This window comes from Lutra lutra, chromosome 8, assembly GCF_902655055.1.
Source record: "Lutra lutra chromosome 8, mLutLut1.2, whole genome shotgun sequence".
Classification (NCBI taxonomy): Eukaryota; Metazoa; Chordata; class Mammalia; order Carnivora; family Mustelidae; genus Lutra; species Lutra lutra.
This window is the reverse complement of record NC_062285.1, coordinates 144,504,926-144,518,538: the sequence shown is the minus strand read 5'-3', so window position 1 is coordinate 144,518,538 and position 13,613 is coordinate 144,504,926. Positions and strand designations below refer to the sequence as shown.

Sequence of the window (13,613 nt, the reverse complement as noted above, 5' to 3'; positions counted from 1 at the left end):
AATTAAACATACTTAGTGCCAGAAGCACCAAGCATAGAATAAAAAGCCAAAATGGGGCCAGGCAGGGACAAACCAGGTCAGAGGGTGGGACAGGCAGCAGTATTCAGGCAGATTTATTTACCTTCCTCTGGTGGATTCCAAAATAGGCAAAGGGGAACATCATTTATTCATTCTGGGCCCTGTGCTGGCTGCTCACATATGTGACCTTAGGTTCTCACAACTCTCCTGAGTAATACGTTCATTATCCCTATTTCACAGATGAGAAGAATGAAATTAGATGTCTCTTCGAAGTCCACAGCTAATAAGAGAAGGAGCTCAGGGGAAACTTGGGTCTCACGCAAGAATCGGGGTTGGTCGGAGGCGAGGCTGGCTTCTAGTGGGGCGGGGCAGGTGGGAGAGGCCCCACAGAGGGGCATGAGCCCAAGTGGTCCTGGCCAGGCCTGGGCTGGGCTTACAGGAGGCGGCTGCAGTCAGGGTTTCCTAGACAAGGGTTCTAGGCCTCTGGGGACCAGTCAGACGAAGGAAGGCTACAGAGCTGTTCCCAGGAAGAGCCAAGCCAGGCTCCCAGGGCTTGGGGCAAGGACATTTTCCTGAGGACTTTTCTGTTTCTTGTTTCCCCTTCCCACTCCCTTACAGACTCCTTGCCCAGCTTGGGGCCCCTAGGGACAAAATACAGGAAGTGTGCTGTGCTTCTAGCCACCTCCGTGCTCCCCTCAGTGGTCACTCAGCTCCCTCAGCACATGCCACATCCTGGTCCTAAGTACCAATGCCCCATCAGTCGCTGACTCTCAGAGTCCCCAGTAGGCCCACAGATGCTTTTCCAGACAGTGCAGGGCTGCAAGAGGGAGCCTGGCGCTGGAGCCCAGAGGAGGAGAACCATCCTGGAGGAGGGGCCATGTGAGCCCACTCACGTGTGAGGGCAAGAGCCGAGTCATAAAGGCAGGAGACAACATGCTGTGGGGGGAGGTGGGAAAAGGCTTGGGACGCCCAGCAACCAGCTCACGGGTACAAGGAGCCTCAGCTCCCAGGGTGAGAAATCTCTTTTATGGGGTGGGGATATGGAAGGGGAAGTCAGAGTCTTATAATAGAAAGGAAAGTCCAGAAACAATGGCAGAAAGTTCTGGCTACCCAGCCGTGCGGTCTATGCCCCACGTGTGCCAGACTCCCAGCCCCAGGGTCTCCCTGGAGAGCAGCAGCTCAGAGGGCAGTCTGCAGTGGGGTCCCCGGCGGGCAGAGTCAGGATGAATGGACAGAGCACCCCCTTACTCCCCAGAGGAAAGGGCTGCAGCTCTCTGGCCTGGAACTGGGCAGTCCCCTCGGAGACCGTAAAGGTGGCCGTGACCTGGTGGTTGAGGCAGTAAATGGTGTTGCCCAGCGTGGTGCAGTGCAGTGGGGCAGGGTCGGGCAGCGGCAAGGAGGCCGCCCGGCTCCAGGAGCCTGTCACCGTGTTGTAGCGCAATCACGGCAGCGCCCACGCCGCGCAGCAGGTCGAAGGGTAGGTAGAGGAAGCCTCCCCAGCGCCACCATGTCGCTGGAGCGCGGTGGCTGGCACTGTAGGGGCACTCATCCCACGGCGTCCCTCCCAGGGCTGTACTCAGCAAGCGGTAGAAGAGGTGGCCCCGGTGACGTAGATGTCCCCACGACAGGCCACAGCCTCATGGGCCACAGGGAAGGTGCCTGTGGGCAGGGGCCGCCCGCAGGGTCCAGGTGTCCGTGCGCGGGTCATAGCGCTCCATGGCTGTACAAGCACTCGCCACCGATGGCGTAAAGCAGCCCGTCCAGGGCCACCAGCTTGAGCTGGGCGCGGGCCTGCTGCATGGGCCGCACCTGGCTCCAGATGTTGGTCAGGGGGTTGTAGCAGAAGACCTCGTTGGAGCAGACGGCCTTGGCACCGGAGCCTCGAATGCCGCCCGCCAGGAACAGGTAGTTGTGCATGGTGCAGAGACCGCAGCCCCGAAGCGGGGCCTCCTCCGGCACCTGAGTCAGGGGCCGCCAGGTGTTTTCTCGAGGGTTGAACACGTGCAGGTGCGGGCGGGGAGGCGGGGCCGCGGACTCCGCAGCAGGAGCCTCCTCCCCGCAAGGGCCCCTGGCGAGCCCGAGCGGCTCACCTGGTATAGGCTGGGCAGCACAAGGACCCCCAGCACCGCCTGGCCCCGGCCCGTCCGAAGGCTCAGGATGCGCTCGCGGTCCCCCGCTCAGCTGCCGGTAGAGGCTCGGGTCTCCCAGCACGTGCAGCAGGTGTCGCTCATCAGGGCATAGGTCTCCCGCACCAGGCCGGGCTCCCCGTGCTGTGGGCGAAGGCCAGGACGTCCAGGCAGTTGCCCAGGTCCAGCCTCCGGTGGCAGAGCGGCCGCCGAAGCCGGCTCCCGGGCCAGGCCCCGGCCCCCCCGCCTCTGCAGAAGCCCCGTGAGCTTTCCGGCTTCTTCCCGCTCCTCCGGGAACGGCCCCCCGCTGCCCGCCGCGCCCTCCCCGCGAGCCTCTCCCGGGTTGTTCTCCGCTGCGCAGCCTGGCCGACCCCGCGCTCGGAGCTCTCGGCTCTGCCGCACGCGCTGCGTCTCCGCGGTCTGCGGGACCGGCCTGCGAGGGCCCCTCCCAGGGGCGGAGGGCTCGGGGCCAGGCTGCTTGCGCTCGGGGGGCTGGCCCGGGCCTGGGGCCTGGCAGCACCGGGCGGCACAGGGTCTTCTCGCTTCTCCTCGACGGCATCCCCTCTCCGACCTGAGGCAGGGTCTGGAGCGGGAGCCTCCTTGGTCTCCACGCGGCTCTGCGGCTGCTCACGTCCCGCCTCAGCCAGGCCCCCCGCGTCTGCCCCTGTGACCCGTCCGTCCGAGGAGCGGTCCCTGAGCTCCAGGCTGGGGGCGGCCCCTTCAGGCGGAGAACCAGACTCTCTGTTCTCAGAGCGGGCACCAGTGCTGGGATCTCTAGGGCTCTCGGGAGCTGCCTTTGGGGCTCTCCCTTGGGGTCTGTCTTGCCTGGGGAAAGAGTGACTCCTAAGAACCATGGAAATAAGGTTTTCCCAGCTGGTTGGGATTTGTCCCTCCTGCTTGTCCTTGAGGGCCACGCTGTGCTCCTGTGTCCTAAGCCTTGACCCACTACTGGGGGCAGGGGCTGGGATGGGGCTGGGGCTGGGGTGGGGCTGGGCTGAGACTGGGGCTGGGGCTGGGGTGGGGGCTGGGGCTCGCACTGGACTGAGAGCTTCATCCTCCGCAGGACCCTGGCTAACTCTGAGGGACAACGAGTCTGAAGGAGAGGAGGTCAAAAGAGTAGGGCCTACATGTAAGAGACCTCCGTGCTGACGGGCTGTCAGAGGGGAAGCCAAGGGTGGAAGGGGCTTAGGGATGTGTGAGGGCGTGGCTGAGGGACTCAGGGAGGGGGCGCCTCCAGTGGCGTCGGTGGAGGACTTTCCTCTGTCCCCAGCGCCTCCCCTCTGCTCATGCTCTGCTCCCCCTGGCCTCGCTGGGACTCTCCCCCTTCTCTGACGCAGTGGCCTGCCTGCTCCAGCGTCCCACCCGGTCCTGAGCTGAAGAAAGAGCCATCTCCAGAGCCATTAGCCCCAGCCTTTACCGCGTCATTGGCGTCTGTGCTCCCCTGCCCTTGAGACAACAGTGAGTGTCCACACTGAGACCCCTCTAGCGTAGGCCGTGGAGCCTGGGGCCTGGCTGGTGCTCCTGGTGACAAGAACACCCTTCCTCTCCCAAGGCCAGCCTTCCATGGGGGTGGGGGTCCCCGAGCCTCACTGCTCTCCAGAGCCAGGACAGGAAGCTGGTTGGAGGCTGCTCTCCCTGCGCCCCTTCTCTATGCCCTCAGCCGGGGCCCCAGGCTGTGTGGTGTGTGATGGAGGCAGCTCCCGGGGAGCAGAGGGCCTCTGAGAGCCTGTGGTGAGGCTGCTGGCAGCATCCACAGCATCCCACACACTCACCACAGCGCCCAGGCGCAGGGAGGCCAGCTGTGGGAAGTGGCGGTTCCTATCTCCTGAGCTGGGGTCCACCTGCCACCGCTGGCTGCCGGGGCCTCTGTCTAGTGAGCCAGGTCGCCCTACACCTTGTTGCCAGGGACTGGTGTCCTGTTCTGTGATGGGAAGCAGGCCCTGGTGAGTTGGCACCTTGACTTGGATGCCTCCTGCCTTCACTCGTCCTTCCATCTCTCTGCCAGGACTCCGAGGGGTTGAAGGTATCAGGATGGGGCCAGGTATCCCCCCTACTTTGCTCTGACCCAGGGGGCAGTACCTGGCCTGAGAGGCTCTCTTCCTTGACCTTGGGGGGCTCCTGCACTGGCATGACCTTGCTGCTGCCTCAAGGTCCCGCCAAGGGTCACCTCGCCAGGTGTCTTGAGTGGAGGTAGAGCTGTGGCAGCCCAGACCTCCAGTTCCCCGGAGCTTCTGATCCTGGGTCCCTGGTGCAGCCGGACTCCTCTGGCCACGTCCCGGAGGGTCTAACTTCCTCTGCCCTGAGCTGTGTCCCTCGACACCACCACTGACCTTGGACTTCAGGGGCAAGGCTGGCCTGGCTCCTCCCGCCTGAGAAGGCTGGGCCCCGGGGGTTGTGGGTGCGGGTCCTGCTGCCTCCTGGTCCTGCCCAGAGCCAAACCAGTGCAAGGCCAGTGCTGTGGCACCCACCACAGCCAACGCCAGTAAGGTCAGGACAGCGCCGTCCCAGTCATCCTCCCCGTCCCAGCCCCAGCCGAAGCCATCAGGCTCCAGGGTGCCCTGGATCATGGTGCTGGGCGGCAGACTCAGCCTGGGAGCCAGGTCAGCAAGCTGGAGGCTGTGGGTGCTGCCTGCAGGGCAGTCCGCTGTCCGGCCTGGGCTGCCGTCTGCACAGATGGCATCAGCAACACGCCCCGCCCACAGAGCTGCCCAGTTAAGGTAGACCTGGGCTGGGGGACTAGTCGCTCCGCCTGGCCTAGGAGGGGGTGGGTCTCTGTGCCCGCCCCTGGATTGGGGTTTGTCGGTGGAGCTATCAGGAGACAACATAATATCCAAGAGCTCCAGGAGCTTGGGGACCTTTCCAGGCCCACCTGGCCCCTTCTCCTTTCCCATGGGGTCCAGTGGCAAATGGCATTGTTCCTTAACACTGTTCCGGATCCCAGCCAACCTGCTTCTGCCTACAGACCCTCCAACCCCCGGACTTCCACCCATTATTCCAGCTCCGACCCTGGGTCTAGCCTCAGGGGCTCTGGCAGGGAAGAGTCGCCCACGGGGACATGTTATCTGTAGCTTGAGTAACATGATGCAGCCCTGATGAAATTACCAGAAACCCAAGAAGTCGGTTCCACTGTGGGCCAGCGGAGGAGGGGTGGAGAGGCATACAGCCCGTGGTGCCAACCCTGCAGGAGGGCCTCAGACTGGGGGACACCATGGAGGGCATTTGTCCTGACACTAAGCACTGTCTTAGAAAGTGCAACCTCCTGTCACCTCGGCCATGAACTGGAGACTCGCACTCTTCTCTCCCTGGACGCAGAAGGGTGCTTGAGAGGGGCCCCCACCTCCCCTCTCCCAGGGGCCGCTGGACTTCCCTTACCCTGAGCTCAGCAGAGATGGGCTAGAGTTTGCTAAAGGAATTTGCTAAGCTGTCAAGAGGGGAAAAAATGAACAAAATAAAGAAAATCCAGAAGTTGTATTCTCTCTTTATTGGCCTGGCTTATTACAACATCTGCCCTTTCTAGAGCCTCCTGGGCCTTCCCTGCACCCTACGGACCATCTTGACTACTCAAATGCCTCTCATGGTGCCCCCAGGAAGCCCTGACCCCAGCCTGTTCTTACCCCTGTTACCTCATCAGCCAGCCCCAGGATCCCTCAGGGACGCTCCTCTGACCCCAGCTAATCTATCAGCCTGAATTCCGGGCATCCCATCCCATTCCTTGGCCTTCCCTCATCTGAGTCAAATCAGGCCCCTCCAGTGTCCTCACTGGAGCTCAGCCCCTTGCAGGTCAGCACTGCTGCTGGGTGTACATCTGGCCTCCCTCAGCGTGGTTTCTCGGGGGAGGAGCTACGGCTCTTCCATCTGCTTCTCTCTTAACCTGATCTCAGGAATAAGTCTTGGGACAAGTGGGGCCCAGATATGAAAAAGAGCCAGGAGTCTCTGGGACAAAGGCAGGCCCCCCACAACATGTATTCATTACTTTTTCTAGGACACAGGGCCTCTCCCTGACTCAGGCAGTGAGGAGATGGCCAAGAAGCATCCCTGGCACCCAGCCTGGGCCCTGCTGGACCTCAGGTTCCTCAACCCATCTCTTGGCCTCCCAGCTCCCCTGAGCATATTAGATGACAGTAGGAGGGTAGAAGGCGGGCCCATCCCTTAAGGTGGATCTCAAGTTGGTGGCAGGCTTTATGGACCTTGTACTTATTCCTGTCCCAGTCCCAGGGCCTGCCTCTTGGTTATTTGGGGTCCAAATACCTTGAAAAGTTGGAGATGACCTGCACCCCCTTATAGGCCACACGCTAGCAGGCATTTCTACCCAGCTTCTTCAAACACCTTTGTTAGCAGAGCCCCGGGCCGCTGTCGGAGAACAGGAGAAGTGTCCAGCAAGTGATACCTTACGGTGCCATGGTGGGGAAGAACCAAGCACAGGAAATCACCCCGGACGACTTCACGAGGTGGCAAGGGCTGTGATGGGTCTTGGTGGCACAAGGAAGGGTCTAGTCCCATCATCTACGGAAAGAAAACACCTCCCTCTGTCAAAATCCAGGGGGAGGGCAAAACTCGGCCGCATGGAGAGACTCCCTATTGGGAAGGTGACTGGGGACATGTTACCTCCCTAAATTGTGGGAGATTCGCCCTCCTAACTTTCCAGAGGAAGTAAAAGTGTAGTGCTGCTGGAAAGGAACAGAACATGAAGTCATCTAGACAAACTGTGAAACAAAAATTGTTCCAGTTGTGCCATGAGACAGTGTAAATACCCGTTACCATCAAGGTGAGAACCAACCAACCGAGAAAGTAGATGTGACCACGAGTGGCACCCTGCTGAGGCAGGGACGGAGAGGGACTCCTGCCTAGTACCTGAGGCTTCTGTTTCCTCAGACAGCGCAGAACAGGAATGGGGGCGTCTCCTGCCAATCGGCGGCCCACCGTCCACACCCTGGGCGCCCGCGGAGAGAAGACGCACGCGCGTAGGAGCCGGTCCCCCGCAGCCACTCACGGAAGACCCCAGCACTGCCTGGTCCCGGAGCCTGAACAAGGCTGGATGGTGCCCTGGCCACCGCTGTGCCCTCTCTGAAACACTAAGTGGAAGGAAAGCACAGTGACGTGATGGCATAATTCCCAGTGGAGAGCAGCACACCCCACCAAATGTAGGGTTTTCTCTGTGACAGTCGTTTTTAAAATCAGGAAATATTATATAATCAGAAATGATTAAAAATATATTTAAAAAACAAAGAATAAATAATCCTATACTGAAAAGTATACATGTATTTTTATATATGTATAAATAAATAAATAGAATAATGTTTAAGGCTTAGAAAATATAAATCCCAGATTTAATAATCACACCCCACAGGAACTACCTCTTAAGGAATTCATGTGACATGGGAAAAATTCATGCAAAAAAGGAAAATGTTATTTTAAAAAAACAATACAATATGATTTAAAATGGAAAAGCTAAAATGTAAGCATTCAACAATATGGGAAGGATGAAAACATGCACATGATTTTAAGATGTGGCATTGGAGGGGCGCCTGGGTGGCTCAGTGGGATGAAGCCTCTGCCTTCGGCTCTGGTGGTGATCCCAGCATCCAGCATCCTGGGATTGAGCCCCACATCGGGCTCTCTGCTCGGCGGGGAGCCTGCTTCCCCCTCTCTCTCTGCCTGCCTCTCTGCCTACTTGTGATCTCTGTATGTCAAATAAATAAATTAAATCTTTAAAAAAAAAAAAAAGAGGGGCACCTGGGTGGCTCAGTGGGTTAAGCCTCTGCCTTCAGCCCAGGTCATGATCCCAGGGTCCTGGGATCGAGCCCCGCATCGGGCTCTCTGCTCCGCAGGGAGCCTGCCTCCACCTCTCTCTCTGCCTGTCTCTCTGCCTACTTGTGATCTCTATCTGTCAAATAAATAAATAAACTCTTTAAAAAAAAAAAAAGATGTGGTATTGGAAAACTTACCTCAAAAATTATTAATAATGTGGCTATGAAGTTTAATACCAGTATTATGGAGAGCCATAATAGAAGAGGCATAATATTTTTTTAAAGACTTATTTGACAGAGAGAACGCGTGCTTGAGAGCGTGCACGCATAAGCAGGGGGAGCAGCAGATGGAGGGAGAGAAGCAGGCTCCCCAAGGAGCTGGGAGCCCAATAGGGGCTCGAGCCCAGGACCCTGGAATCATTCCCTGAGCCAAAGACACTTAACCGGCCTAAACCACCCGGATGCCCAAGGCCATAATATTTAAAATGTGGACAAAGTATGAGAAGAAAGAGATAAAGCATAGTGAGAGTCACCTCTTATTCCAAAGGGGAGAATATATATATATCTAATATTTTTTGAAGATTTTATTTATTTACTTGATAGAGAGAGAGACAGAGAGAGAGCACAAGCAGGGGGAGCAGTAGGCAGAGGGAGAGGGGGAAGCAGGCTCCCCACTGAGCAGAGAGCCTGATGCGGGGCTCGATCCCAGGACCCTGAGATCATGACCTGAGCTGAGGCAGAGGCTTCACCTGCTGAGCCCCCCAGGGGCCCCTATATCTAAATCTTGAAATTAGTTGCTAAATTCGGTTCAAATATAAGTTTAAATTTTTTTTTTTAATTCTAAATTGATGTAGACATTTGCCACACTTGGGATTGGAAAACTTAATGTCATAAAGATAACGACTGATGAAAGACAATTCAAAGATTCCAAAGATCCAATGAATGTCAAGCGGGAGAAATAAAAGGAAATTCATACCAAGAAAGACCAGAGGGAAACTCTGAAGGACAAAAGATAGAAAATCTGGAGACCAAACCCCCGAGAAAGACGGATCGCCTCCAGAGGAGCGACAGCCATCAGCTGACTTCGTGACGAAAACCACAGGCCGACAGACAATTGAATGGAATTTTCAATGTGCTGAAGCAAAAGAACTCCCAATGTCAAGTCCTCCCACTAGAAGACAGACCTTTCAAGAATGAGGCGAAGCAAAACCCTTTCCAGACACGGAGAGTCTTCAGTGAAGTCGAAGCCAACCTATCTGGGTGGTTCAGGCACAAAGAAATCCCTACAGGACAAAAGAACTGAGAATGCCGGAAGGAAAGATGAGCAAAACCAACGCAAACGACGACCATGTGAATAAATCTAAGCAAACGCGGACTTTACAAAATACCCATAAGTTCTGGTGAGTGTCTTAGTTATTTGGAATTAAAAAGAAAAACAATAGAATCAATGAAACCAAAGTTGGTTCTTTGCAGAGATCAACAAAATTGACAAGCCTTTAGCTAGATGAAGAAAAAAAGGAAGAAGACACAAAAAATTAAATCAGAAGTGAAAGTGAGAATGTTACTACCAACCCGACAGGCAAGAAAAGGGTTATAAGAGAATACTGTGACCAACCGTCCACCAACAAGTTAGATAACCTAGATGAAGTGGACAAATTCCTAAAAACACACAAACTACCAAAACGGACTCAGAAGAAATGGAAAATCTCAACAGACCTAGAACAACAAATGGAATCTGTAATCAAAACCTTCCCAGGGTGCCTGGGTGGCTCAGTCATGAAGGGGCTGCCTTTGCTCAGGTCATGATCCCAAAGCCCTGGAATGAGCCCTGCATCAGACTCTCCGCTTGGTGGGAAGCCTCCTTCTCCCCCCCCGCCCCACCCGCTTGTGCACTTCGTTTCCAATTTTTACAGTGTTTTTCCTCTCTTCCCCTTCTTTCCATTTTCTGGCTTTTTCATTTGAAACTCTCCAATACGCCTCCATGCCACTGCTGCCCTCTTCACTCAGACATGATTCCACCACTGGTTAGAAACAAGATGTCTAGTACGTTCTCCCAACAAGATCCCTCCACAAGACAAAACCTCTAGAATAATTTCTCTGTCCCTTTCCTCTCCCCATCTCCCGATCCCCGTGAGAAATTTGGAGGGATTTTACGTCTCCAAAGCATCTGTTCTGCTAAAACAGTTTAAACTTCATTAGAACCTCTCCCTCCACCCCTCCCTCTCTCCCTCTCTGTCTCTCTGTGTGTCTCTCTGTCTCTCTCCATCTCTGTGTCTGTGTCTCATTTCCACCATGTGCATATGGATGGAGATTCCTCGCTCAACGGTATTTCTTTTTGCTCCCATGCTGAGGTCTGGTTCTGGTGTGTTTGCCGTCGGCTGGCAATCTTCCTACTATTTCCCTCACCCAGGTGCTCTGCCCCTGACTCCTGGCACCACGCCATGCTGGGACAGGTGGGGGCTGTTCCCACGGAGCCACGGGTTCCTGGCTGTGTCTCTTCCTGCAGCGACCTTTTGCTATCCCCCTGTCCTCTGGCTCCCAGCGTTGAAGACAACACACCTGGTGCCAGTCTCATTTTGCCTTTTGTGGGTCAACTTGGGTTTTCTTCCTAGAAGCTTGTAGGATATCTTTTTAAGCAATCTCTACTCGCAATGTGGGGCATGAACTGAGACCCTGAGATCAGGCGCCGCATGACCCACGCCACCCAGGACATCTTTATCTCAGAATCGATATGGGCAGAGGACTTGCGCGGACGTTCAAAAGAAAGGAGGAGAAATGGATCATTGTCTTTTCCCGGCGAGCTGGCCTGGGGTTCAGGCAGCGCCTTGCTGGCGGGACTCAAGCCTCCAGCTGAGCAGACGCGACCCCAGTTTCGGTCCAGGAACTTTGGGCACCGAGCCCCGCGGCACCTCTGCTCCAAGTTGCTCACTTTCCTTCCTCACGATTCTCATCTCTCAGTTTTCCCTGCACTTTGAGAGGCTCCTCCTAGGTGGTGTCCCAGGCCTCCCGCTCACGTTGCGGCTACGCCCGCTCCCCACTGAGGTCCAGATGCTGAGAGCTGGAACCCGGCACAGTGCTGACATGTGCGCGCCACCACCCAGGATGGTCTGGCGGCCAGGTGCCGCGTCCGAGGGCTGGGCTCTCCGCCCTCTTGCTGCTTCTTGATTCGGGAGTTCAGTTTTCCTCGATGTTCCACTTCCTCGGTTTCAAGAAATGGCCTTCCTCAACGTCTACCAACCTTAAACAGCTGGCCACTGCGACCCCTTCACAGGTGCCTGATCCCTCCTCTTCTTCACAGCCAAACATGGGCCGCAAGGCTGTTGTGGGCCTGGCCAGGCCTTGCACCAGGTCCCTCCCAAGCCTTGCAGATGACAATGACCATCGTGTGGTCCCTGCTTCACAGGAATGATGCCCCATGGGGGCAGCACAGCTCGATGGCCCTGGGGACATAAAAAGAGACTGCGCTGGTGGCCGAGGTGCAGATCTAAGTGATGCCCATCGTGAACGGCCCTTTTTACAACCACGTAAGGTGCTCACGTGGGAGCTGGTGTGAGCGTAACTGTGTGGGGACGTCTTCCTGTGATCTGACAGGCTCTCACTCTGGAGGGCATAGCACCATTCTGCTGACATGATGGTCACCCAGGAGGACTCTTGAACCTTGAGAAGTGTGCTCACCAAAGGTCCCACCACCCGATGGCTCTCGAAATTGTTAGCCAAGATGTGGCCTTACAGCTGAGACCAAGAGACCGTCGCTTTCTTATGAATTATGTACCAAGGACTCACTTCTGCCGGATCTCTAGCCTGGGACGACTACAGTACCCAGGAAGGTTGTGCTCCTTCCGCCCTCCCTCACCCATGTCCACGTCAAGTCCAGGGTCTACGGTGCCTATTTTTGTAAAGACCCAGATAAGAACTACTTTCGCCTTTGCAGGTCATATGGTCTCTGCTCTGCCGCCATGAAAGCAGCCCCAGGAAACAGTAGGTGGGGGAGGCTGGACGGAGAGGCCCTACTTGCAGGGCTCTGGCAGAAATGCTGCCCGTTTCCAACCTCGACGTCCCCGCCTAGCCCCAGGTGTGTGTGTCTACCCATTTAACACATTCACTCGGTATGGGACTGGGAGCCTCGATGCTCAGATCTAGACTCTCGATTTTCCACAGCATCTGGGCATGGCCAACTGCATTCAGCCTCCATTCTCATCAGCTGCTTCTACTCATTTTCCTGTATTTAGAACTAAAAAACTAAACACTACATTTTTCAGACTCCCTTACAGTGGGACTTCTGAGTGTGATGTGGGAAACAAAGGCAGAAGAGAAATTATTAAATTTCCTTACTACCTATAGCCATTGACAAGTCCTTGAAACAGGCAGAGTGACCTTCTTCTAGGGACTCAGCTGCCTCGATGATAATACTTTGCCAAGGGCAAGAGGCAATCCTAGCCCGACCCCCCTCCCCAGGATCTTGTAAGCCTACTTTAACATATAAAAATGCCTTTGGAAACTTCCTTTATCTCTAAACCCCCCAAGATATGTGTTCGCAATCATCCCCCAAGCACATGACCCACTGATAGACAGCTGAAGGGTCTCATGACTCAGTTTTTATCAGAGGGTAATAAATGACCTTTTCCCAACACCAGCTAGCCCCCCTCACGATCCTGGAAACTTTGCTTCCAAAATTCCTTAGAGACTTAGGCTTTCCCCAACCTCCTCCCACATTGAAAGTATATAATGGGCCACAAGTCATGACCCCACTCCTCCTGCCCTCGGGTCCTGTCCCCGTGCTTTAAGAAAACCACCTTCTTGCACCAAAGACATTTCAAGAATTCTTTCTTGGTCATTGGCTTTGAACCCTAACGTCTTTCCTACATCAAGTAGAGTCGCTAAAACCTCCCCATGAGGGAACCACAGACAGGGCTGCCAAAATGGGACATCAGGGGACTGGCAGGGGACAAATATCGAGGTCCCAGGTTCCTGGTCTCCCAATCCCAGCTATCCTAGTCTCTCAGACTCAAGGGGCCACCTCGTAGTTCCTATACCACCAGCCCATCTGATGGCCTTGCAATGTTCCCTGTAATAAATCCACATCTGCCTTCAATGCTCCACAACGGCTTCTGTTTTCTGCACTGAACCCTGACGGAGACGTCACCCTGCCCTGCTCACCACCGCCTTCAGCTCAGTAGATGACAGCTGCATGCACACCTGTGAATCCGGGTCCCATCACACCAGAAATGTGAACCGGGAAAAAAAAAATACACAGACACACACAGATATTTACGGATTATTGGGACGACTGGGGGCTCAGTCATTAAGCATCTGCCTTTGGCTCCGGTCATGATCCCAGGGTCCTGGGATCAAGTCCCGAATGGGCCTTCCTGCTCAGCAGGGAGCCTGCTTCTCCCTCTGCCTCTGCCCCTCCCCCTACTTGTGTTCCTTCTGTCTCTCTCTGATAAATATTTTTAAAATTTTTTTCAATTTAAAAATTTTTTTTAAAAAAAGAATTGTTAACTAGGAAAAGGAGGCAGAAGAGAGCTCCAGGGGCTGCGAGGGGAGAGAGCACGGCGGTCACTGCCACGGCTGACCCCTGAGCACGGAGGGGTTGGGGAGCCAAGCCTTCCTCACACTGTCAAAAACCCACATATAACTGTTGACTCCCCCCACACTTAACTAGTAACAGCCTACTGCTGACCAGAAGGGAAGCCTTACTGACGACATAAACAGGTGATGA

At 55.4% G+C, this 13,613-nt stretch overlaps 1 protein-coding gene across 1 annotated transcript; it reads right to left on the bottom strand.

Moving 5' to 3' along the window:
- Positions 1-192: 192 nt before the first annotated feature.
- On the bottom strand, positions 193-5,209 carry KLHDC7B (kelch domain containing 7B). Its single transcript, XM_053447869.1, is given in 14 exon segments — positions 193-1,459; positions 1,461-1,621; positions 1,624-1,690; positions 1,692-1,736; positions 1,738-2,087; positions 2,090-2,196; positions 2,198-2,240; positions 2,243-2,293; positions 2,296-2,341; positions 2,343-2,650; positions 2,653-3,221; positions 3,735-4,215; positions 4,218-4,350; positions 4,352-5,209. Coding segments are annotated over 14 exon segments (3,462 nt in total). The 5' UTR covers positions 5,135-5,209; the 3' UTR covers positions 193-1,141.
- Positions 5,210-13,613: the final 8,404 nt, after the last annotated feature.